This window comes from Mustela nivalis, assembly GCF_964662115.1.
Source record: "Mustela nivalis genome assembly, chromosome: 17".
Classification (NCBI taxonomy): domain Eukaryota; kingdom Metazoa; phylum Chordata; class Mammalia; order Carnivora; family Mustelidae; genus Mustela; species Mustela nivalis.
This window is the reverse complement of record NC_139036.1, coordinates 27,196,294-27,222,418: the sequence shown is the minus strand read 5'-3', so window position 1 is coordinate 27,222,418 and position 26,125 is coordinate 27,196,294. Positions and strand designations below refer to the sequence as shown.

At 37.2% G+C, this 26,125-nt stretch overlaps 1 protein-coding gene across 7 annotated transcripts in view; it reads left to right on the top strand.

Moving 5' to 3' along the window:
* Positions 1 to 26,125, top strand: part of USP32 (ubiquitin specific peptidase 32) — a 237,081-nt gene that overhangs the window by 135,931 nt on the left and 75,025 nt on the right. For 4 of the 7 annotated variants that reach the window (XM_082707484.1, XM_082707485.1, XM_082707487.1 and 1 more), the window contains exons 5-7: positions 812 to 971; positions 22,449 to 22,580; positions 24,029 to 24,136. In XM_082707484.1, coding sequence (XP_082563610.1) covers positions 812 to 971; positions 22,449 to 22,580; positions 24,029 to 24,136 — 400 coding nt within the window. Of the gene's footprint in view, positions 1 to 811; positions 972 to 10,359; positions 10,518 to 22,448; positions 22,581 to 24,028; positions 24,137 to 26,125 lie in introns of those variants that run through there. The other 3 variants (XM_082707489.1, XM_082707488.1, XM_082707490.1) reach the window with 2 other exon arrangements.

Here is a 26,125-nt window from a genome sequence, read left to right as displayed (position 1 = left end):
GGTTATGAGTTATTTGTATCCCTTAATATTCTATCAGGATTAGACCCGATAGGCTCCTGAATGTCAGTTTTCATTGTATTTCCATGTGGGTTGCTTCTCTCTTTTTTCCATAGAAACATCTGGCCCTCATTCACCCTAAGTCCTCTTGTCTCCCAGGCAAAGAAATTGATTTACATAGCTATATGATGTTCTTTCTCAGCCCAGATACTTTTTTTAATCCAGGATTTAGAAAGCAAAATATTTGACAAGAAAGCAAAGAAATAGAAATCTACTTGTTTCTTTTTGTATTCTAGTTGACTTATGAATACATGTTTTCAATGATGCCTTCTGGAAGAGGGCCCCAGGACAGTTGTTTTAAATTTGCCCTGGAAATTTAAAAGAGCATTTGAATACTACACATACTTAATTAAAAATGCTACTTATGACAGATTCAGGTGCTGAAGAAGAGGGATAAGGCAAGTAAAAAATTAGCCTTCTTAAATATAGGAAAAAATGCAGTTTATGGATTTCAGGATATACCTTAGTAAATAAAATATGGCTTATTAGTAACAATGTACTGCTTTAATGAATTGATAAAATAATTTACAATTAGCAAATAGATTTTATGGAAGTAGAAGTTCTTAAGTACAGGTATTTTTGAAAGCACTTTGATTTCCAGGTATACAATCTGTAGTGTTATTTAGATTAATCATTCCTTTGTAGATAGTAGAAAGGTAAATGTCAATGAATTGTAAATTTCAGGTTGTGCAAGTTCTAAGCAAGATACGGTAAAATTTGACTAAATCTATGGGTTTGTATTTTTTCCTTTTAGGGTGAAAAGGTAAACTATGAAAAGTTTAGAAATTGGCTTCTTCTAAACAAAGATGCTTTTACCTTCTCTCGTTGGCTACTATCTGGAGGTGTTTATGTGACCCTCACTGATGATAGTGATACTCCCACTTTCTACCAAACTCTAGCTGGAGTCACACATTGTAAGTAATGGCATTTTGTTGTTTTCTATTCACTTTTTAATACAGTTGCCTGGTTATATGACAATATGACTAGTAAGGAGAAATTTATTGTCAGTGGTTTTTTTCTTCCAAAGTGTAAATAATAAAGTACTGGAACACTTGGTACATAGCTGAAAAGGAAAACTCTTTTTCTCTACTCACCAAATACTTTTGTGCTTCATATGTGTGGGAGTTTCCCCCACACAAAGCAATTCACCAATGCTCTGTAGATACCAGTGGATGTTCTACAGTTCAGTTCAGTTCTTACATACTGTCTACCTGGGAGTGAGCACAGACCACACAGATTTAGGGCTAAGTCTATCTGCTGCCCACATCAGAGGCCAATCACAAATCTTGGTTGTTACCAGTGCTTCTGATCAACCAGCTCTAAATGAGATGATCTCCCTCCTTGGGTTGGATAATTTGGTAGAAGAGCTCATAAAACTCAGGGAAACAGTTTATGTTTACTGACAATATATATAAGAAGGATTGTGTTAAAACAATACAGATGAACAGCCAGATGAAGAGATACATAGGGCAAGTTTGGAAGGGTCCCAGGCACCGGAGCTGGGATGCGTCAGTCCTTCTGGCATGGATGTTGATGTTCATCAATCCAGAAGCTCTCCAAAACCCATACTTCTGGAATTTTTATGGAGGCCTTATCACGTATAGGTATGATCAGTTATTAACTCTATTTCCAGTCTCTAGTAGGGCTGAAAGTTCCAAGTTTCTAATTATGGCTTGGCCTTTCTGGTCACCAGCCTCGTTCCAGAAGCCCACCAAGAGTCACCACAAGCATTATAATGAAAGACTGCTATCACCCAGGAAGTTACAAGGGATTTAGGGCGACTTTGTCAGAAACCTTGTCACTCAGGAAGTTAAAAGAGTTTGGTCAAAGACCAAATATTGCTGGGAGCCGGGGGCAGAAACCAATTTCACACTATTTTATAATAGCGCTCTACTTATTGTCCATAACCAAGTGGTATTAGTTTCCTAAAGTTGTTCTAACAAATTAGCTCAGTTCTGGAAACTGAAATCAAGGTGGTAACACGTTCCTCTGAAGGCCCAGGGAAGAATCCTTCCTTGACTCTCCCAGCTTCTGGTGACCCCAAGTTTTGCTTGCGGTCATTTCACTTTACTTTCTGCCCCCATCTTCCAGTGGCCTTCTCTGTATCTCTCTGTGTCCTCACCTTTTCTTATAAGGACACTCGTTACTGGATTTAGGCCCCATTGAACCCACTACTATATAGGCCTTAAGTGTTAATTTCTACTGTTCTTTCCTGTAGGTACAGAAAAATACCTGCACTGGGCTTTTGCTAATGCTGTTTCTTAATACTGGAATCCTTTTCCCTTTCCTTCTCTCCATAAATCCTAGTCATCTTTGAAGACTTAAATCACATGCCCCTTTGTTTCCATGAAACCTTTTCTTTCCCTCCTGTGGGAAATCATCTGTCATTCCTCTGAACTATCATAACACCTTTTTTGTACCCTTCTTGGATGAGCTTACCAATTTCCACCTTTTATTATAATTATTTATAGCATTCTATTTATGTGCACATGTCATCTCTCTTTTTTTAGAGAAAGACACAGTGAGAGTGGGGGTGAGGAAGGGGCAGAGGGAGAAGGAGAGAGAGACTACTGAGCAGGTTCCATGCCCAGTGGGGAGCCTGTGTACATGTCATCTCTCTTAAATCATAGAATCTATATTATTCTTTCCTCTCTCTCCCTCTGTGCCAAGCCTTAAAAATAAGTATTTGTTGACTGAATAGAGTACCTTGGGTGTCAAGTACTGTTTTTATCTGTTGCTTTATGGAACTTAGGACTGGTTATTAATTATACAGCAGCTACTTTTCTGCCCATTTTCATTCCATTCTTACCAGAAGTTCCAACAGATTCTGGCATGAATAGGCAATGAACTTGATTTTACTACTTTTCTGTGCCCTTGTCTTTACTTTTGATAGGAAGCCTCTTTAAAAAAATTGTTTTGCATAAAAAATTAGGGACTTTTTTTTTTACACTCACAGTAAGCTCTAACTTAACGTTAATATTTAAATTGTTAGTATTATGTATATTTTGCTGAACTTTTGGTTTCATATTTGATTGTATGGTAAATTATTTTTCTGTTAATACTGGCTAAGAGTGTGAGTACTCCCCTTTAATGATTTGTGTTAAAGAAAAAATTATTCTGACACTTGTTAAAGTAATAAGGAAGACTTAAATCCAAGACTTCTACAGTAGTCTGTAGTCTCTCTAGTAGTCTAGAGAGAGATGGGTCAAAACAGGGACAGATAAGGAGCTGTAGCCAGGGAGTGAGGTGAGGTGGTCAGAGGAGATGTCAAGGGTAAGGGGAATTCTTCCTAAAGGCAAGCCAAGAACTTACACATCAAAGGTGGGGTTTGAGGAACTTGATCAGATATCAAGGGTAGGCAGACAACTTGGCAGGATTCTTTGCTAAGACTGGATCTGAAAAGACTGGATGGGGGCCAAGTTGGAGGCCTAGTAGAAAGGAGGCCTCAAAGAAGCAGGACTAAAGTGTGGTCAAGGAGAAAGTCTTTTTGTCAGTTTCTTTTCTTTCTTTTTTTTTTAAATTTATTTATTTGACAGACAGAGATCATAAGAAGGCAGAGAGGAAGGAGAAGCAGGCTCCCCGCTGAGCAGAGATTTCCCTGATGTGGGGCTTGATCCCAGGACCCTGGGATCAGGATCATGACCTGAGCCAAAGGCAGAGGCTTTAACCCACTGAGCCACCCGGGCGCCCCCTTTTTGTCAGTTTCTTGAGGTTAAATTAGGTCTGACATACTTTGCAGATGCAAATGCTGCTTATTCCTTATTTTGGAAAGCACTGTAGTATTACGGATTACAGATTTACTTAAATTCAGTCAGAATAATTTTCAAAATGTTAAAAATGTTATCCCATTATGTGGTTCCATTTTTATTTGAAAGTGATCTTTTCTATTTAGCTTTTTATCATTTGGGAAGATTTCTTAAATTTTTAATAGTGTTTGAAAGTTATAATTCCTTTGCCTTGTTAAAAATATTTATCTTGAATTATTTAAAGCAAATATTAATGTAGATGCATTGTTTTACCTGTAATAATGGCCTTCTAATTTCTAAACTGAGTGATTTCTTCTTAGGGGCATTGTATCTACTCATATCTCACTGCAGCATTTTAGCACTATTGACCATTCAGTTTTCATGAAATTCTCTTTTTTGGCTTTTGAAACATTGTAGTTTCCTCGCTTTTGTTATTGTTTGGGTTCTGTTTTTTTTTTGTGGGTTTTTTTTTTTTTTTTTTTTTTTTTAGTTTTCTTCTACCATTTAAATGTAAGTTATTTCTCATGGGTTCACCTTTGGCCCTATTTTCTTCTTAGATGATGTGCATGCTTTTGTTTCACTACAGCCATTTCCATTGCTTTGCCTATCCATCATATCTCTGTGGGTGATACTTTTTTTTTTTTTTTAAGATTTTATTTATTTGACAGACAGAGATCACAAGTAGGCAGAGAGGCAGGCAGAGAGAGGAGGGAGCAGGCTCCCCGCTGAGCAGAGAGCCTGATGCGGGGCTTGATTCCAGGGCCCTGGGATCATGACCTGAGCCAAAGGCAGAGGCTTTAACCCAGTGAGCCACTCAGGTGCCCCTGCAGGTGATTGATGAAGTTTTCTGGTCTTGCTTATCTCAAACTCTATATCATTTTAATCAGTGTCTCCTGAATATTAGTGGAAGGCAAGATTCAGCTGAGTAAACTTGAAGATCAAATTGGCTTTATTCAAATCATGAGCTCAGCAGTATCCTGTCTAGCAAATAGGAGCTCTGAGGAATTGTAAAAAAAAATGAAAGGCCTTTATAGGCAGAAGGAAGCGGGAGTAGGGATAGGAGGATGGAGTTTCTAAAACAGAGTGGATTGTTAGATTGTTTCAGGCAAGGTCATCTTCTTTGGGGGGAATGGCAGGGGTCTGTCAGGCAGAATACTTTATTGGTGCTGATCAGGTAATTCCAGATTGACTGGTTAAAGGTCAAATTTCTGGGAGAGGCTGGAACTACAGTTAGATTAGATATTAAATCTTTGTTTGCTGCGCGAGGCTCAGCACAGGTGACTCCATTTGGGGCCTACTGGTTTTTTTGTTTTGTTTTGTTTTGTTTTTCTTATTCTTTTTCTTTTCATTTCTTACTCTTACTCTTACCAGAGCTCAGATCAAGACAGACACTTAACCAGTTAAACCACCGGGTGCCCCTGTTGTTCCTTTTTAAAACGACGTATATTCTAACATCTTAATCTCATATGTAAAATCAGATTCACGTTTCCTTCTTTCAACCCACCTAAAGGTTTGGAAAGCAAACAATGTGTTCTTCCTCCTGTCTCTTCTGTCGTGGTTAATAGTATTTGTAATTCCAGTCATCCAATTTGAGATTAATTTTGACTTTTCCTTGTCAGGCTTCACATTAGATCCTATCAGTCTTAGCCATATTTCTTACATCTTTCTTTCCTGTTGCCATCATTGCAATATTTGTCCTTATTTATCTGACTATATGTTAATGCTAGGAAAGAATAAAGGACAAATTTGTTGTGTTTGTTGTTGTTTAGTTTACATTAAAAAATATAAACTCTCCCTGCTCCAGAATCTTTGAGGAGTCTTAATGTTCTATAGAACAAAGTGTAGACTTCTTAGTGTGGCTCTAAAGTCTCTTAGTTTCCTATTCTTAATTATCCGTATTCATTTTTTCCTTACATATGTTCTGTGCTTCATCCCCAGAGCACTGCTCAGTCTTCCATAACTATACCCCCATGAGCTTTTACAGCTACCCTATACATCACTCCTAATATTCCTTCAATTAAGATTGTATTTTATCTTTCAGCCCTTGACAATTGAAATACATTGTCCTCAAAGCCCAGTTCGTATGCTTTCTTTTTCTTCATGCTTTCTCCATTTTCTTCAGTTTGAATTAATTACTTTCCATTTGCATTCTTGCACATTTTACATTTAATTAAAGCAATTAAGATGCTTTTTGCCTTACCTTAGAGACATTTGAAAATGGCTTTGATCCCCCCCCAATTCATCTTTGAGTTCATAGTACAATGGACTAAATGCATGTTATTGGACTGGCCAGTATTGAAAAATTTTCAGTCACTAACAGTCTCCTTTCTAAGTGTGATTTACATGTTTGATTTCCCCAGAAGTGAGCGGGGGTATATGCTATTTTAGGATTATAGCACTAAACCTATGCCAAGGAGAAAGGCCAGCATCATGTTTGAATAAGGTTCAGCAGTTTCAGGCGCCTGGGTGGCTCAGTCGATTGACTGCCTTTGTGGCTCACATCATGATCCTGAGTCCTGGTGATCCTAGGGTCCTGGGATGGAGCCCCATGTAGGGCTCCCTGTTCAACAGGGAGTCTGCTTTTCCCTGCCCCCCCCCTTGTTCTTTCTCTTGCTCTCTCGCTCTCTCTCAAATAAACGGGTTTTTTTTTTAAAAAAGGTTCAAAAGTCTCATAGTATTTGAACATTCATATAAAGACATGCCATATTTGGGGGGGGAATGAATTATAATATTTATAAATATAACTGCTGAAGGGTACGAAGTTGGTTCTAAGATCTTCCTTCTGAAACTCTTCGATAAATGATGTGAGATACAAAATTGATTAGCATTAAGGCACATGGAGGATCAGCTTACTATAAATAGGAGGGAATTATTATCTGAACCAATTATTTTATCTGCCCCTGTAGTGTGCCCATTGATTTCCCTGGTGGCCATAGAAATAAGTAGTGTATGGTAAAAGCCTGGAGAAATGGTATGCTTTAAATTTTTTCAGTTATTTATAACATTTTAAATTGCTGGCATCTTAGTTGAATTTTGTCATATTCTTGTGTCTTATAAGAGGAATACATCAAAATAAAAACATTAATCAAATATAAAGCTACTATGGTATATTGGTAGTTACCAGTCTTTATTGAGCTTTAGAATTATTTGGAGAAGGTATTAAAAGTGCAGGTTCCTGGTTCTGTGGTAATAATTGTTATTCAGTGGGCCTTAGGACTATGTACTTGAATAGACATCTAAAGTAATTCTCATGTAGGTGGACCATGAACTACATTTTGAGAAATACTGATAGGATGTTTAGGAGTTCTTCAGACTCTGAGTCAGACACTGGCCCTATCACTTATGTAAGTGTGGGAAATTTATTTAATCTCCCTGAACTTCTTTTTCCTCCTCTGGAAAGAAGGGAAAATGGTACAGTTAAGTTCATGGCATGTAGGGGAGGAAAGCTTCTTTCCTCTACCCATCTTGGGTTCATTGGCAGGGGCCCTTTAAATTAGACTGACAAAAGGTGGGTAATAAGCAAAAAACATAAGTTTATTAACATAGCTTATGCATGGGAGTATTCATTGTGAAGAACTGAAACAGGTGGTTAGAATTTGAATTTATATTGCATCTTGGCAAAGACCAGTAATTTTGTAGAGACCCTTCTCTACAAAGGGAAAAGGACTTTGACTTTGAGCTTCTAGAGGTGGCAAATTATAGGAAGGCAAATTTTTGGAGAAACGAATAGTAGGTAGGGCTGCTTAGTAAGATCTGTTATGTAGATTCATTTATCTAGTGCAATCTCCATGTTGGTAAGGATCTAGACTAGTCTCTGGTGATTACTTCTGTCCTTTCTGATAAAGGGGCAGGGAGGACGCTTTTACAAATTAAGTAAATGGGGGGGGCGGGGTAGTTTGCAGAGAGCTTTTCTCTTACCTGTTTCTTCTCAGTTACTTTCAACTCAATAGAATCCTTATGCCAAAGTGACATATTGGGGGTGGCATGTTGTTCTACCCTTTAGGCGGACATGACATACTTATTTTAAAGGACTCAGCTCGGTGCCTGTTCTGGAATTGGTGCTTTACGATGACTATGCATCCTCTTGTATCACTGAACACTTCACTTGCAAATGTCAGTGAGCTTCACCCCATTATCTCCAGGGAGTAATTGTTTTAGAAGCCAGTAATTTTATAATAGAGGGTTGTAGATCGGTATTAAAATGAACTCATCCACATCTGTGGGAAGAAAATCTTTTTCTTCTAAGTTTTTTTTTATTTTACAATTCATAGAAACAAAGAACCAACATAAACCAGTGGAACAGACAACTCAGTGGGTATGGGCTTCACCAGATAGCTACTTTCTTCATGCGGCTTACTATGAAGTCTTTTTTTTCTTTTTCTTTTTTTTTTTTTTTTAATTTAAAGATTTATTTATTTCTTTGACAGACAGAGATCACAAGTAGGCAGAGAGGCAGGCAGAGAGAGAGAGAGAGGGAAGCAGGCTCCCCACGGAGCCGAGAGCGAGCCTGATGTGAGACTCTATCCCAGGACTCTGGGATGGTGACCTGAGCCAAAGGTAGAGGCTTTAACCCACTGAGCCACCTAGGCACCCCTTACTGTGAAGTCATTATCACAAAGTCAGAATTACTGCTAAATTTCATTTATACATTCTGACATGGGTAGATTTACATTCTGATAGCTATGGTTCATCATAGTATCTATAAATTCTCATTTTCTGGGTAAGCAACTCGCAATTGAATTCTTTGCCAGCTCTCCTACTTGAAGAATATTTGGCACATTAAACTTTTCAAATAATGTATCCTGAATGTGGAAACTTGTGATAAAAAGTAGAGTGTTATTAACTGATTTGTAAGTAGACAGAAAATATTTATTTTAAAGCATCAGTGATTCCTTTTAAATATGTGTAATGAGCCAAGGTATCTAGGAAACAAAAAGGAATTAAAAATTTTCACTTGTAAATAACATTTATATTAGAGTGTAGATGCCTTTAATTACTTTTGCACATACAATTATAAAGTAAAATTTGAAGTCACAGTAAATTGAACACACTTCCATATTTAATCAAATGCTGTTCTCTTTTATGCAAATCACAAAGGAAACTGGGGAGCTATTTGTATTCAATACAGAGTTAGAGTTAGAATACAGTTAAAACTGATCTGATTTATACAAGATTTTAGATTTTGTCATGGCAAGTACATTTTTCAGAACTGCAAATTCCAAATTATTGTTACCTTTTTTTTAATTTAAGAAAGTGAATTGGAACTTTAGCACAAAGTTAAATTTTTAATATTTGAGTAGATCTTAATAAAATTTTTATTAGGGCTGTTACATTTTTCTATCATGATTTGCTATTTAAATACCTATGATGAGATCTGAAGAAGATTAAGATGGTAGAGTAGAAAGATTGTGGGCTTACCTCCTCTCATAGACACACCAAAACTGCAACTACATATAGGACTACTCTTTCTCAGATTGACCTGAAGACTAGCAGAACAGCTAATCCACAACTAAAGATATAAAGAAAAAGCCACTTGAGATAGGTAGGAGGGGGCACAGAGATATGATACAGTCAGGAATGACACCCCCAGTGTGGTAACCCTTAAGCAGAAGGGATATCACAAATGTGGAAGTCCTCCCTGGGGAGCAAGGGATTTCAAGCCCCACATTGGACATCCCCACCCTGGGAACCTGCACTGGGAAGATGAGCTCCCAAAAGGCCTCAGCATAGCTTAACTCCAGAAGAGCTGTTGAAACCCGAAATTCTACCCTTAAAAGTAGTCTGTGCACAGATGCACTCACTCCAAGAGGCAGGAGTTTGAAAATTTCCTGGGTCATATATGAAGATTTATTTGCCTTTTTTAGTGCATGTGCTAAAGGGGCAGGGCTTTGTAGGAACTTTATCTTGAAACAGAAATGCAGGTAGGTGCCATTTTTCTTATTCTCCTACCTAGCTGGCCTGGTGCTGGTAGGTACCATTTCTGACATTCTTCATCTGCTTTGTTAGTACCACTCACCATGCCCCAACATTCCTGCACCCCTAAATTGTTTCCCCCCTCAAGCAGGTGACTTTCTCAAACAGCTTCTCAGCTTATCTCACATACCCCCCTCAAATGGCTCCTACCTCACAGCACCATTGGGTGTCCTCCACCAAGACGACCTGCCATTCTGCATGCAATGTGTGGGTATGGTCTGGACCAGCAACCCCAAACTGACTTCCAGTCCAGAGAGTCAGCCCAACGCATTAGTGTGCTGGTAGCAGCTGCATCTGGTCATTTCAGCCAGTCATGCTAGGGACACTCCTACTTAACAGTGTACTTGCAGCCATCACAGCCCAGTCACAATAGAAAGGCACACACAACCCACAGAGGGGATACCCCTGGAGGGGATACCAGGAGATACCTGGTTTTGATGACCAGGGGGATTGTGCTTCTGGGCCCCACAGGATATGTTGTACATAAGGCCACTCCTCCAAAACTAGGAGATGTGGCTTATCTCATACATGGAAATAAACACAGGTAGAATGAGGAGACATAGGACTATGTTCCAAATGAAAAAAACAAGATGAAACCTCAGAAAAAGAACTAATGAAAAAGAAATAATCTACCTGATAAAGACAAAAATAAAGATGCTCACCGAACTGAGGTGAAGAATGGATAAACACAGTGAAAACATCAACAAAGAGCTAGAAGATATAAAAAAGGACCACTCAGAGGTGAGGAATATAATAACCAAAATGAAAAATACACTAAAGGGAATCAGTGGCAGATTAATAATGCAGAAAAATGGATCAGAATCTGGAAGAGAGAGTGGTTGATACCACCCAAGCTGAACGGCAAAAAGGAAAAAGAATTATTAAAAATGAGCATGGTTTAAGGGACTTCTGGGACAACATCAGGCATATTAATATTTTCATTATGGGGGGTCTGAAAAAGAGAAGGGAGAGAGAAATATGAGAAATATTTTTGAAGAAATAAAAGCGGAAAGCTTAACTTAAATCTTGGGAAGGAAATAGAACATTCAGGTCCAGGAATCAGAGTGCCAAACAAGATAAACCCAAAGAGATCCACAGGAAGAAAGACAGTAATTAACATGTCAAAAATTAGGGGCACCTGGATGGCACAGGTAAGCATTTCACTCTTGGTTTTGGCTCAAGTCATGATTTCAAGGTCATGAGACTAATCCCTGTGGTAAGCTCTGTGCTCAGTGGGGGGCGGGGGGGGTCTGCTTTTCTCCCTCTGCCCCCTGCCTAAATGTCAAAAATTAAAGATCAGAGAGAAACTTAAAAGCAGTAAGAGCAAATACGAGAGAACCCCCATGAGACCATGAGCTGATTTTTCAGCAGAAACTTGGCAGGCCAGGCAGGGTGCCTGGGTGGCTCAGTTGTTGGGTGTCTGCCTTCTGCTCGGGTCATGATCCTGGGGTCCTGGGATCGAGCCCTGCCTGGGGCTCCCTGCCCTGCAGGAGGTCTATTTCTCCCTCTCCCACTCCCCCTGCTTGTGTTCCCCTCTCCTGCTGTCTCTCTCTCTCTCTCTCTCTGTCAAATAAATAAAATCTTTAAAAAAAAAAAAAGAAAGAAAGAAAGAAAGAGAGAGAGAAAGAGAGAAAGAAAGAAAGAAAGAAAGAAAGAGCCGGCCAAAAGGGAGAAGCATGATATGTTCAGTGTGTTATAAGGGAAAAAAATCTATAACTAAGAATACTCTACCCAGCAAGGTTATCACTCAGAATAAAAGGACAGATTGTTTCCCAGATTTCCCAAACAAAAGTTAAGGGGAATTATCACCATTAAACTGGCCTTAAAGGGACTTCTTTAAGTGGGAAAGAACAGGCCATGACTAGAAGTAAGAAAATTATGAAAGAAAAACATCTGGTAAAAGCAAAAATATAGTAAAAGTAGTACAATCACTTGTAATGCTAGTATGAAAGTGAAAAGACAAAGTAGTAAATAAAGTCTCCTATTTCTACAATAATTAGTTAAGGGATACTCAGAATAAAAAATAAAATATGACATCAAAAACATAAATGTGGGGACAGATGGTAAAAATGTCGTGTGTTTAGAATACATTTGAACAGGGCGCCTGGGTGGCTCAGTGGGTTAAGCCGCTGCCTTCGGCTCAGGTCATGATCTCAGGGTCCTGGGATTGAGTCCCGCATTGGGCTCTCTGCTCAGCAGGGAGCCTGCTTCCCTTCCTCTCTCTCTATCTGCCTCTCCGTCTACTTGTGATTTCTCTCTGTCAAATAAATAAATAAAATCTTAAAAAAAAAAAAAGAATACATTTGAACATACATGACTACAAACTTAAAATAGATTACTGTATACATATTTGGATGTTACATATATGAATCTCATGGTAATCACAAACCAAAAACCTGTAATAGATACAGAGAAAATAAAGAGAAGGGAGTCCAGACATCATACTTAAAGAAGGTCCTCCAGTTTTCAGAGTATAAGTCTCCTCTCTGCTCGATTAAATTTAATCCCTAGATATTTCATTCTTTTTAATGGTCGTATATAAATCGGACTGTTTTCTTAATTTCTCTTCCTGATAATTCATTATTAGTACAGATTGAGCACTTACTGGAGGAGGTACTATGTGTACTCTGTGTATATTATCTTGTTTAATCCTCGTGCTCTCTCTGAGGTTTATTTTATCCATATTCTAAAGATGAGGAAGCGAAGGCTATGTGAAGTTAAAGACCCTCTCTCAGGATCAGATGGCTAATCGGTGCCAAACTGGGATGAAGACAGTTTATTGACATGCACTCTTGTTATTCTCCAATCTTTTATGAGTAGCTTGTAATTATAGATAAAAGGAGTTGGTCATGTGGTTATTGTGGTTGTGGTGCTCCATCTCCTTCAGACTCACTTCAGGCAGTCTTTGCAGATTCACTTTTCCAATTTCCGTCCCCCCCCCCCTTGAGATACTTGCAATGATTATTTTTTATATCTCTTCAATAATTAATTTCATTTGATCCAGGCAAGATCCTTGAATGATTGTATATTTACCAATAGTGAAATGGGCAGTAGAAGAACTAGGATTTTAAGAACTGTGTTTTAAAAATGAGATATTTTCTTTAATGTTGATTATATTTTCATATAATTTAGCTATATTTTTGGCAGAAAATGTGTGTTCTTGATTTCCTTTTCTCTTTCTTTCTTCCTTTCCTTTCTCCCCACCCTTCCCCTTTCCTTGCCCTTTCTTCCTCTTCCCTCCCCTCCCCTCCCCTTCCCTTCTTCTTCTTCTTCTTCTTTTGTTGTTGTTGTTGTTGTTGTTGTTGTTTTTTACTTATTTTAAGTAGGCTCCCAGCCCAGCTGTGGAGCCCAGCATGGGACTTGAACTCCCATTCCTGATATCAAGACCTGAGCTGAGATCAAGAGTCAGACACGTAGCTGACTGAGCCACCCAGGTGTCCCTGTGCTTATTCTTTCTTGTAAAATATCTCTCTAAATAAACCAAGAATGAGTTTTTGGGATTTCCTTAAAATGTAACATAAGAATGAATAAGCCTATTAAGTCTAATTTCTTTTTAGTAGTAGAATCTGGATTTTGAGGTAATTAATGTAGTATTTTGGGCTAATTTTAGGGCGATGGAATTCATTTTGATCATTTTTCTTTTCGTATCAAACTTAAATTTATACTGTCTCTATTTTAGCATTATTATTATATTCCCTTGCCACATTTTAGTTGGTACTGTTAGCACCTTCTTTCGATAAGCAAAAAAGTACTTCAGTGATTCCTTGACCATAAACCCCTAGTAAATCTGCTTGTCCCTTCTTCATTATCCTCTTATCTGGTTGTACAGGACGTAAGGATTACAGCCCTTATAGCTGTTTTAAGTAGATCTCAGAAGGTCATTGCGTTTGTGAACAGGTTGCTTCCTCAACAGTGTTAAAGAACTGTGTTACTGTTTGAAAATACTTGAATATTTTGCCTGGTTTTTTTTTTGTTGTTGTTGTTCTGTTTTAAATGAGAATCCAGCTCTGGCCTTAAAGACCTATTTCTGCAGCTGCAGCCTCTGGTAAGGTGAGACTTCATTAGGATGGCCCAAAATGTAGGCCAGGAATTGTTTAGAATGCTGGGAGTATGGTGTGCTGCTGTTGTGAACCAGAAAAAATTATACCTGTAGGTGGGTGATAAATTCAATCCTATTTAACTAGTAAAGTGTAAGTTTGGGATTGACCTAGGAATTCCAAGTAGAGTAATTACTGCAGTCATAACCTTTAACTTCTTTAAGTGAAAATAAAGTTAGTTCCCTTCCTTCTTCCCAGGAATTCAGCTGCCAATTCATGTAAAATGTTTGGGTAATACTAATACACATAATTTACTTTAGCTTGCTTTTGGCAAGTATTCGGTAATGACTTGCATGCAGTCTGTAACCAGAATGTGAACAGATCACATAAGCTTGAAAGGGAACTGTAAAGCATAGTTTTAATTGACCATGACAGTCTGATCCTGATCATTTTTTTTCTTTTAAATATCTTCTATATGTCTTTCCACATTTCTCCTTAAGCAAAGAAATTGTGTTTTTAAAGGCAGTTAATGTAATTTTCTAATTTAGTGTATTGTGTAGACACCAGTTAATCAGAAGTTCTTATTGAACATATGCTCAGTACCAAGAATTACAGAATAAGAACAGTTTCTGTCAAGGCTGCTGTCTTTCTTGTTTTGTTTCAGGGTCAGATTTTTTATGTGTAGATCTATTACTTGGAAGAAAGTTTAGAATTTGAGAAAGCTGTTTCTCTGCAGAAACAGAAGAGGGTTCTCTTTTATATATTATAAATAGAGTGAACAGATATCTAACTTTGGAAAAGGAAACAGTAGTCCTGTCTTAATTTATCAGACTCCTGTGATTTCTCTCCTTATGGTTAAATTTTTATTTTTTTGAAGTTTTATTTGTTTATTGAGAGAGGAAGAAAGAGAGAGAGTGTCCACATGAGAGTGGAGGAGGGTCAGAGGGAGAAGCAGATTCCCCACTGAGAGGAGTTAAATTTTTAAATATTCCATTTTATTAAATTCAGTTGTCTAGGTATTTGAAGTTGAAAAAATCTGTTTTAAAAAATCGAAAGTTACATGCTCATTAGAAGTTCTGCATATTTAAAAATTTATTTCCTGTTTCAAAATGATTGGATCCTTTCAAAGATTGATTCATCAGAAGGTTACAATGTAGTATATTCAGTATTTAATTAAGAAGAAATGTGTACTCTTGTATGAAAATTTTATCTTTTTTGTATCTCAGTCTTGATGATTTTGATGTAAATTTTTTAAAAATTTAGCCCATTGATGATTTGACTCTGTGAACAATGATTTTCTATATTTTGAGAAATCCTATAGTAGTATAGATGATACAATGAAAGTATTGGAAATAATCTTCCCATACAACCTAGGTGACATTTAGTTTAAATACATGTACATTCAGGAGTGCCTGAACTGGGTGGTTCAGTCAGTTAAGTGTCAGACTCTTGATTTTGGCTCAGATCGTGATCTCAGGGTTGTAGGCTCGAGCCCCCGAGCTCAGCAAGGAGTCTGCTTGGGACTCTCTCTCTTCTTCTCCCTTTTTTCCTCCCCATGCTCATGTCTAGCTCTGTCTTATGCATGCACATGCTCTTTCTCTCTCTTTCTCTCTCTAAAACAAATAAATCCTTAAGTAAATAAATACATGTATATTCAAATATATATAGTTATATGAGAACATACAATTATATGTTTTTTCTTTTTCCTTTTTTTGGTTACCTATATTTTAAATAATTTTTCATGTAACAAAATATATCACTAGTCTAGTGAAAGCAAGTAATATAAATTTAAAAATTTTGGCGCTTAGGTATCTAAGTCAGTTAAGCGTGACTTCAGCTAAGATGATCTCTCATTCCTAGGACCAAGCATCTGGTCCCTGCTCAGTGGGAAATCTACTTCTCCCTCTCTCCCTGCCCCACCTCCTGCTTGTGCTTGCTTTCTCTCTCATGTAAATATATATTTTTTTAATTTAAAAATTAAATTAGGGGCGCCTGGGTGGTTCAGTGGGTTAAGCCTCTGCCTTCGGCTCAGGTCATGATTTCAGGGTTCTGGGATCGAGTTCTGCATCGGGCTCTCTGCTCAGCAGGGAGCCTGCTTTCTCCTCTCTCTCTCTCTGCTTGCCTCTGCCCACTTGTGATCTCTCTCTGTCAAATAAATAAATAAATAAAATCTTTAAAGATTATATTAGTATTATTAGTATTTTTAGTTTTAACTTTTGAAAACATGTTATAACTTTGTCATTCAGTTGTAACTCAGTTACAACTCAGTTGTTCATAGTTACTTTTAATAATTAATCAGTAATTAGTTCTTTTTAAATGCCAAAATACAGGATAACTTCATTGTCATTCTGAGAATCTCTTTTCCTAGATTTTGTAGATGATTAAGAAGACTATTCTAGGGATAGCCAAGTTACGAAATTTCCAAGAGAGCATTCTTCTTTGTAAAATGGGGACAAGTTAGAATCAGTGTACTTCACCCCAGGTACATACTGTTAAGGCCTTTTTTTGTTTTAACCTATGGCAGGTATAGTCATTTCCATGTACCTGTTCTGCTTCAGAGTTAATTAGAACACGGTCTTTCTCAAAATCTCAGTTCTTCTGTCTGATGATGTGTAATAATGTGCACAACTTTCTCTATTCCTAGTGCAGATTTATTTTTATTTTTATATTTTACTTTCTTTTTTTTCTTTTTTTTTTTTTTTTTTTAGATTTGATTTATTTATTTGACAGACAGAGATCACAGGTAGGCAGAGAGAGGAGGAAGCAGGCTCCAGGCTGAGCAGAGAACCCGACTTGAGGCTCGATCCCAGGACCCTGGGACCATGACCTGAGCTGAAGGCAGAGGCTTTAATCCACTGAGCCACACAGGCGCCCCTATATTTTACTTTCAAAAGAATTTCACTCTTAGATCTTTAAAGTAAAAACCTCTTTTAGGTTTCAGGTATAGAGAACATCAGGGCAGAATATGGAGTATGAAGGGAAAATAGAGAGATGTTAGCTTTAAGTCTTGGAAGCCCCATGAAAATAAGCAAAAGGAATATTTTTCTTAAAATTTTGTGAAAGTTGGTAGAATATATGTTTTCCTTCACCTTCTTATAACTATAATATTAACACAAATACAGTACAGGTATGCATGTTGATTTGGCTGTCTCTTAATTATCTTGTTGATGAATGAAAAAGTTTTCCCCCTAAATTTGTGCTAAAACTATAAAAGAATAGAGGACGAGTCCTTTGAAAGCAGTGGAAATTTAGAGAACATTGTTCTTGTCTTCCTAGTTAACTTGTAAGTTATTGGAGGCCAAGGTTCCCTACTGATACCAATCTTCATTTTTTATCATAATTAACACTATTCTGAATATATATATTCTGGATTCAACAAATAATTCTTGTTCATCAAAAAAATATTCTGTGAGTGTTCAAAATGTACCAGGTTTTATTCTGAGTGCTTAGAATATCGCAGTGAACAAAACAGACCATAGACCTTACCTCAAGGAAGATATGTTCCAGTTGGGGGAGGCAACCAACAAACAAAACAAGTAATTTATGCCAGATATTGATAAATATTGGGACCAAAGTAAAGCAGGGAAAAGGCATGGAGGAGTATCTTCAGGTTGGGTGCAGTTCAGATGGTATGGGAAGTGACATTTGAATAAAGAGCTGAAGGAGCTGTTGGAGTAGCCATGCAAGTATCTTCAGGAAGAATGTTCAAAAGTTTTGAAGCAGAGAAGTAGCATGATTGTGTTTAAATTTTTCTTCTGAACTGATTTATTTTATTTTTAAATTATTAAAAAAAAATTTTTATTTATTCATTTGAAAGGGAGAGACAGAGAGAGGATGAGTAGGGGAGGCAGAGGCAGAGGGAGAAACACACTCTCCACTGAGCGGGGAACCCAACATGGGGCTCGATCCCAGGACCCTGAGATCATGAGCCGAAGACAGACACTTAACCATCTGAGCCACTAAGGCTCCCCTGATTTTTTTTGATTATTAGTGAAATTAAATCCCTCCCCATTATTATGAATTGTCCATCTGTGCTTGTTAATCGATTGTCTAGTGTTTCTTAATTGCATGTATTGATGATTTTAAATCTTTTATTAAACATCTAACTGGTCATCTCACTTCTGTTCTTGCCACCCACCCACCAGGCTATTCTCACTTGGTAGTGAAGAATAGTAATCCTCTAAGTCACATCATGTCACTGCTCCGTGTCAGGCCCTCTAGTGGTTCACAGTTTAAAACCAAAGTCCTCACAGTGACCTACATAACCTGACCCCCATTTTTCCTTAGACTGTATCTTCTGCTGCTGCCTCCCTCACTAATTCCACTTCAGTCACTTTGATCTTCTTTCTTTTCCTTGAGCATGCTAAGCATGCTTTTGTCTAGAGGCCTCTCTCCTTGTTCTCTCTGTGTAAAATGTTTTTTTCTCCACCATTTGCCCCCTTGGCCTCCTTCAGATCTGTACTCCTGTCACCCTCACAGTGTGGTCTTACATAACCACCCTGTTCAAGCCCATGTATGCCTCTGTCAAGGCCCTACTTGGGGCCATGGTATGCTTCATTTATTCAGACCTTTAATATTATTATATAAAATTTTCTTCATAAAAATCTCATATCTTAAAGTTTACTTTTAGATATTCATTTCTTATAGGGAATTGCTATTCTTGTGTATTTTTCTCTTTAATGTTTTCTTACATGTTATTAATGTTATCTAGAAAAGCACTGATTTTTGTTTATGTATTTTGTATCTCTACAGATTAATTTTAATTTGTAAAAAAGAAAAAAACAAAAACAAAAAACCTGAGTTTTTTCATATGCATTCTGCTCATATGCAAAGAATAACCTTGCTTCTTCTTTTCTAATTTTATACTTCATGTTTATGTCTTACTGCATTGGTGAGAATTTTCAAATTCATGTTAAGTAATAAATGAAGGGTTCTGCATTAGGTTAGGAAGTGGAAAGATATGAAAGATCTTCACTCCCACTGTAATAACATGAAATCACCACATAAACTAAATCATACTCTCCTTTAAAGCCATATCATGCAAAGAAATCTTAGAAGGGAAAGAAGGAAAGGTGGAGAGGAGGAAAGGAGGGGTGAAGAAAGGAAGAAAGACTGAACTCCAGAGGGACAAAGCCCTTCCTAAGTGATCAAGGGGATGTAGGGTGCTTTCATATCTCGGGCCTAGAGCCTGAGATTGGAAGTGAGGCTGGCAGAGGAATGAGCCTGCTTGAGGACAAGCTTTATGGGAACAAGGAGAAACCAGCCAAACTTTGAGAAACCTGTTTCAGATTTGAGTCTGAAAGGACCCTGAATACAAAGATAATTGTTTCTACCCAGTTCTCTCCTGTGGAAGTCTTGCTGAGACTGGGGGCAAGTTGAAAAGTGAAAAGAGATCTCTTGATTTGTAGTTTCATGGCCTAACAATTTTGAAATCTCAGACTGTTGAAGGGTTGCAGTCTCAAGGCTGTGGTGGTCCCCAGGTACTTACATTTTGTAAAATCTCCTAGTTTTGAAGTTCTTGCAGTTTTAAGGTCTAACACAGGCATTGGCAAAATGTTTTTTTTTAAGACAGGTAGTAAATATTTCAGACTTGTGGACCATATGTCTGTTTATCACAATTACTCAGTTTTGCCTTTGTAACACATTAGCAGCCATAAACTGTATGTAAATAAATGGCATGGTTGTGTTTTAATAAAATATTATTTATATAAACATGCATGCAGCCTTTAGGCTGGAGTTTATGGACCCCTAATTTCAACAACTAGCAGTTTCTGGGTTTTCCTGAATAGAAATCTGAACTCAGTTTTCAAAGCATGAACTAGGAGCTAACAGTATAACCAAAGCTGCATTCAAGCTCCTACCCCAAATCTGGGATGATCTGTGATATCAGCCCCATGGAAACTAGGGACTGGGCATTTCCTGTTTTCATCATTCAGTCTGAAAAACACCCTTTAATAGTCCTTTTGGTGCAGTTCTGCTATTGATGAATTCTCTCAGCTTTGGTTTATCCAAGAAATTCTTCATTTTGTTTTTTTGGGGGGAAGGATATTTTCATAGGATATAGAATATGAGATTAACAGTACTTCCCCCCCCCCCAGCACTTTTTTCCTCCATTGTCTTCTAGCCCCCTTGTTTCTGAAGGGAAATCATTGCTTATCTTACTTAGTTCCCTTGTTTGTAATGTGTTTTGCTCCCGTGTGTTGCTGCTTTAACATTTTCTATTAGCAATTTGATTGTGACTTGCCTTGGTTTGGTTTTCTTTGAATTTTTCTTGCACAAAGTTTATTGAACTTTGGGATTTGGGGAATTATAGTTTTCATTAAATTTGAGGATCTTTCAGCTATTATTATTTCAGATATTTTCTGCTGTTCCTTCATGGGATCTCATGTGTGTTGTGCTGTTAGAGTTTATCTTATAGTTCACTAAGATTCTAATAACTTTTCACCTGTTTTCTCTCCTTATGCTTCCATTTGGGTAGCATTTCTGTTGCTTGGTGTTCAGATTCACATATCTTTCCTCTGTAGGTTTTAATCTGCTATTAAATTTTCCAGTGAATTTCTTTATTTCAGATATTGTATTGGGAGGCCTGGGTGGCTCAGTGGGTTAAGCTGCTGCCTTCGGCTCGGGTCATGATCCCAGGTTCCTGGGACAGAGTCCCTCATCGGGCTCCTTGCTTGGCAGGGAGCCTATTTCTCTCTCTGCCTCTGCCTGCCTCTCTGCTTTCTTGTGCACTAGCTCGGGCGCTCTCTCTCTCTCTCTCTGACAAATAAATAAATAAATAAAATCTTAAAACAAATATTGTATTCTATATCTCTAGTAGTTTCGGTTGGTACTTTTTTATAGAATACATGTTTTAAGGGCTTGTTTGCTAATTCCATCATCTGTTATTTCTTTAGCTTTTTGTATTGACTGACTTTTATCTTGGTTTTGAATCACTTTTTCCTGCTTGTTTCATATTTTTGTGGATGCTAAACATTGTGAATGTTAAGGTTAAGGGGATTCTCCCTTTCAAAGGAGTTTGTTTTCTTCTCACAGGTATTTAAAGTACTTTTGGATCAGCTTGACATTTTGAAGGATTTTTTAAGAGCTTTGTTGGGGCGGGTCTGGAGTAGCCTTTATTCTGGAGTTAGTTTTTCCCCTTCTTGTTAAGTGTGACCCTCTGAATCTGAATACTCTCAGTGTTCAGGAAGGTGTCTCTACCTTGGCTGGTCAAAACTTAGGCATATTCAAGTCCAGCCTCAATGAATTTCACTGTGTGCATACACAAGCTTACTATTCTGCTATTCTCCCAAAACTCAACAAGAGTCCTGTGCAGATTGCTGGAGCTCTTTCTTTGTATTAACTCTTTCTTTTCTAGTACTCTGCCCTGCAAATTTCAGCTATCTTAACCTCCCAGAACTATAGCTTCTCTGTTTACCTTAGTGAAAATTTCACTGCTTAGATTCCTCATACCTTACCAACATCTGGAAAGTGACTGTAGGCAAAAAACCATGGCAGTGGAAGGCCTCTCACCTGCTTGCTTTCTAAATTTTACTTTAGTTCCTTGGTGGGGGAAAGCATACATAAATGCAACAATGGCTGGAGCTTACCTGTAATTTTTTATTGTATCTTCTGTTGAATGAGGAGAGAAAGATATTCACATTTTCATGATGCCCCATTACTTATCACATTGTAAATCATTTTCTACCTCATCTGTTGTTTATTGACTTTTATTATTTATAAAGTCCTTTTCATACTCTTTTTCATTAATAAATATTGACTGTGTAGATACTTATCCATATCAACAGGATGAGTCAGACATGGGTCCTGCTATTAGGATGATTACAGAGAGAGGTACAAATCATAAGAGACTCTTAACTCTAGGGAACAAACTGAAGGTTGCCGGAGGGGAGGTAGGTGGGGAGAATGGAGTCATTAGGTGATGGGCATGAATGAAGGAAGGCAGTTGATGTAATGAGCACTGGGTGTTACATGCAACTGATGAGTCACTGAAGTCTCTCCATCAGACTACTAATACACTAATGTTAACTAACATGAATTAAAAAAAAAAAAAAGAATCTTTAAATCCAAGGTAAAGATTGAAAATTATGAAAAATGAGTATGGATAAAAGTGGTATAAGAAGCCAAAAAGGAATGTCTCAGTTTTTTATTATTTTGCATGTTGGATTTAAGCAACCTACTTAATGGGAAATTGTAAATATTTTTTTTCTGATTTTGAGGCCACTTTTATATTAATTCAGATTTAATTTTCATGCTGTTTTGTTTATTATTTTAAAAAATTTTTAATTTAGAGTGCAAGCAGGGGTGAGGGAGGGGCCTATGGAGGGTAAGAGAGAATCTTAAGCAGGCTGCGTGCCTAGTGGGAAACCCAACTCCAGGTTAGATCTCATGACCCTGAGATCATGACATGAACTGAAATGAAGAGTCAGACACTTAACCAGTGAGCCACCTAGGCACCCCAATTTTCATGCCATTTTAGATACAATGTATTTGTCTTTCAGAGTTTTGTTTAGGCAATTACTATTTTTAACAATTGGAAATTAAAATACATCCTTGGAAGTTACATGATCAGGATAAACTAACTGCCTAGAAGAGAGGTCTGAGGTTTTATAATCTTATTTGTTTTGACTCTCAGTGGAGGAATCAGACATCATTGATCTGGAGAAACGCTACTGGTTGCTAAAAGCTCAGTCCCGGACTGGACGGTTTGATTTAGAGACGTTTGGCCCATTGGTTTCACCACCCATTCGTCCATCTCTAAGTGAAGGTAGGAATCATTCTCTTTTCTATAAATGTTCTTTGGTAAACATACCTTTCTAATCAATATATCTTAACTCTAAAAGACCATAATGTTACAAGTTTGCAAGTTTCTTACAAATAGCTTAGTGGAAAAAAACTAGAAGGGAAATTAAGATTGTAGTCTTGAGCTTCCTATTCTACCTATGAAACCTTGCATAAATCAGGTAAGCTCCAGAATATTCTCAAATATAAAATGAATTTGACTGAGTTAGTCACTGTATTGCAGTGAAGTATCTCAGCCACTGGTGTAGGGGTTAGGGTGGTGGCCACCGCCTGGGTAGAGCTCCAGGTTTCCATTTACGTAACCCCTACCCCTTCCTCACCTCAAGCGCCCTCCCCTTTTTAAGAAGTTTCCACTGCTCTATCCACCTCACTCCATCCCCACCCCCGCACCAAAAAACGATTAAGAAACTATTGTACTGGACCATCTCTGAGGTCCTTGCTAGCTCTAAACTTTTCATTACTGTAACTTTTTTTTTAAAATTAGGAATACAGAGAGTAATTGTGGGTGATATCCTAAAAATCATATTTGGAATCTGAATATTTGGATTCTGTTTTTGATTCTGACCTTGTTTAATTTTTCTTACTTTGGGCCAATCACTTTTCCTCTCCTGAGCTTTAGTTTTCTATTCTTTAAGGAATTACATTCTTAAAAGGTACAGTCTGTGTTCACCAGGTTCCTAGCATACTTCAGAAGTACTTACTGAGGGAGCCACAGCAGATAGGGCCCTGGGCTTTTCCGCCTACTTCAGCAGTGCAATTGGGATTTTACCTTTTTAGAATTGGATATTGAGAAATCATTTTATTTGAAGACAGAATTTTTCTATTTGTATTTTATAAAAAGGTTAAAAACCACAGGATTATAATTCCCTTTCTGATTTTACATATTTGTTTATAAAATATAAACTATGACAAAGAAGACTACAGTACAGAATATCTTTTGTTTGTAATAAGGTGTGTTATTTTTCTTTGCTTAATGGGAGCTCTATAGGAGCTTATATAACATGTTATATCTTTGTGTATACATTAGCTTTTCTCCTTCATTCTTCCTTTTTCTTCTCAATCTTTCTAAGTAAGGATAATTATAATTTCCAATTTTTTTAGTTTTTAATTTTTTACATTGATTTTAATTTTTTACATACTATTGTCATTTTTAGCTGTTACAACTGATAGAAGATAGAGACAAACAGGCAAATATAACTGAACGCTAAACGACTGTAATGTATTTTCTGCAAGGATCTTGAGTTTTAGTCATACCAGGAGAAAAATACTTCCTGAGACAGTGAAAACTACTGAAAACTTTTTTTTTTCTTTAATTTGGCCAGTTTGTGGGAGTCATGCCTCCTTTCATAAACATGATACTATTAACAGGAGGCTTGTTGGCTGGGATTTAGGTTGTCCTTTCCTCTTTCACAGGTTTGTTTAATGCTTTTGATGAAAATCGTGACAATCACATAGATTTTAAGGAGATATCTTGTGGATTATCAGCCTGTTGCAGGGGACCTCTGGCTGAAAGACAAAAATGTAAGTGTGTTAAACATTTAATTTAGCGATTAAAAAATTGCAAACTCTGTATACAGACAAAAAATTAGCATTCATCCGTGTAACATCATCTGTGTATTAAGGCTTGAATTTTCATCATATTGTCAGATTGGCAAATACCAGCCTCATGTTGAGGTTTTACTGAGGTGAGTCTAAGGATTCAATCTTCTCTTCTTTTTTACTGTGGAATAGTTTGGGATCTTTGTGATTACTAATGGAATTGATTTTCCTGATGAATTTGCAGTTCATGGTAAGTGAACTACATCAGTCACAATATATTTGACAGTGTTAAGCATTTAGAAAATACTTTCTGTTAGTCCATAGAGGATTTTGTGTCTTGCATAATTTAAAGTACAACTCATTTTCTGTCACTTGTATACATTAATATTTTATTAGTAAGATGAAATCTGTGATCAGAACACAATTTTATTAAAGACTAAAATGGTCTTTTTAACCTAGCTAAAATGTTATTGTAGCATAATTTACAAGCATAAGTACATTATGTCATTAAATCTTAACCATATTTGAGAAAATGCAGCCATTTACATTTAATTGGAACCTAATTCTGTTGTATTTAATAGGGTCACCATTTCTGTTGTCTTTCTAAAATACAGCTTCACAAATGTCACCTATTTGGGGTGTGCTATTTGATATTTTTATCTTCTTTAGTAATATTTACTATGCTGCACTCAGTTGATTTAATAGCATAATTATTATGGAGGTATATTGAAATAGATAACTGTTTAATTTTAAAATTTACGATTCTTCCCTGATGATATACCATTACTGCAATCTGGCTTTATAGTAGATTATTTGTTCCCAGTAAAGTTATTAATTAGTTATTAAAGTAAAATATTAAATAAGGACGATGAAATCTTTGCTTCTCATGTGAGGTTAATTATCACCTTATATTTGTTTTTAATTGCTTTTTTGCTGATGGACTAACAGAAGTTAGAATACTGTCATGATTTGTTTGGAGGTAATTAGGAAAGTGCTGATATTTCTTTTCTTTTTTTAGAGATTTTATTTTATTTTTTTTTGTGAAAGAGTATGTACAGGAGTTGGGGAAGGGGTAGAGAGAGAGGGAGAAGCCAACTTCTTGCTGAGTAGAGAAGCAGACTACTTGCTGAGCAGGGCTCAATCCCAGGACACTGAGATCACAACCTGAGCCAAAGTCAGACACCCAAACTGACTGAGCCACTCAGGTGCCCCAGTGCTGATATTTCTAATTCTTAGCATGTTGTATATAAACTTCACTGAAGAGTTGAAATTGTTCTTTGGCAAAAAAAAATGAGAGTGCTTTAGTTTCATTAGGGGGGCAGAGTGGAAGCAGGCCATCTTTATAACACCTTGTTACTGATTCTTTTTTTTTTTTTTTTTCCTTTTTTAAATTCGAGAGAGAGTGAGTGATTGTGAGAGAGAACAGGGGTGGGGAGGGCCAGTGAGGGGGGAGAGAGAGAATCTCAAGCAGACTCCCCACTTAGTGTGGAGCCCAACATGGTGCTCAATATCACAACCCTAAAATCATGACCTGAACCAAAACCAAGAGTCGGACGCTTAACTGACTGAGCCACTCAGGTGCCAGGTGCCCCACCTTACTCTTCTTAATATAAATGGAATATTTTCAACATTATAAAAATTAACTCTGCAATGATCAGTTTTAAATATTAGAAATTAATTTAAAGGCTTGGATTACCTCCTCAAAACGTGTGAGGTATTGTAATATTTCTTGATAGTAACTTTGCAAGGAATTTAGCTCTAGATTTGGGTGATGGATAAGACTCTGTGACCCAGGTAGTGAGTGATTCAGAGAGGGATACATAAGTATGCAGGAAGTTCTATGAGTGCAGAGGACTTTAATAACATATCATAGCCTACTCCAGATGAGAACTTAATCCAGAATATACTTGTTTAGAAACTAAGTTTTTTACTAGGGCAGCTTCAGTGAAAGGCACTGTACTTCAGAACAGG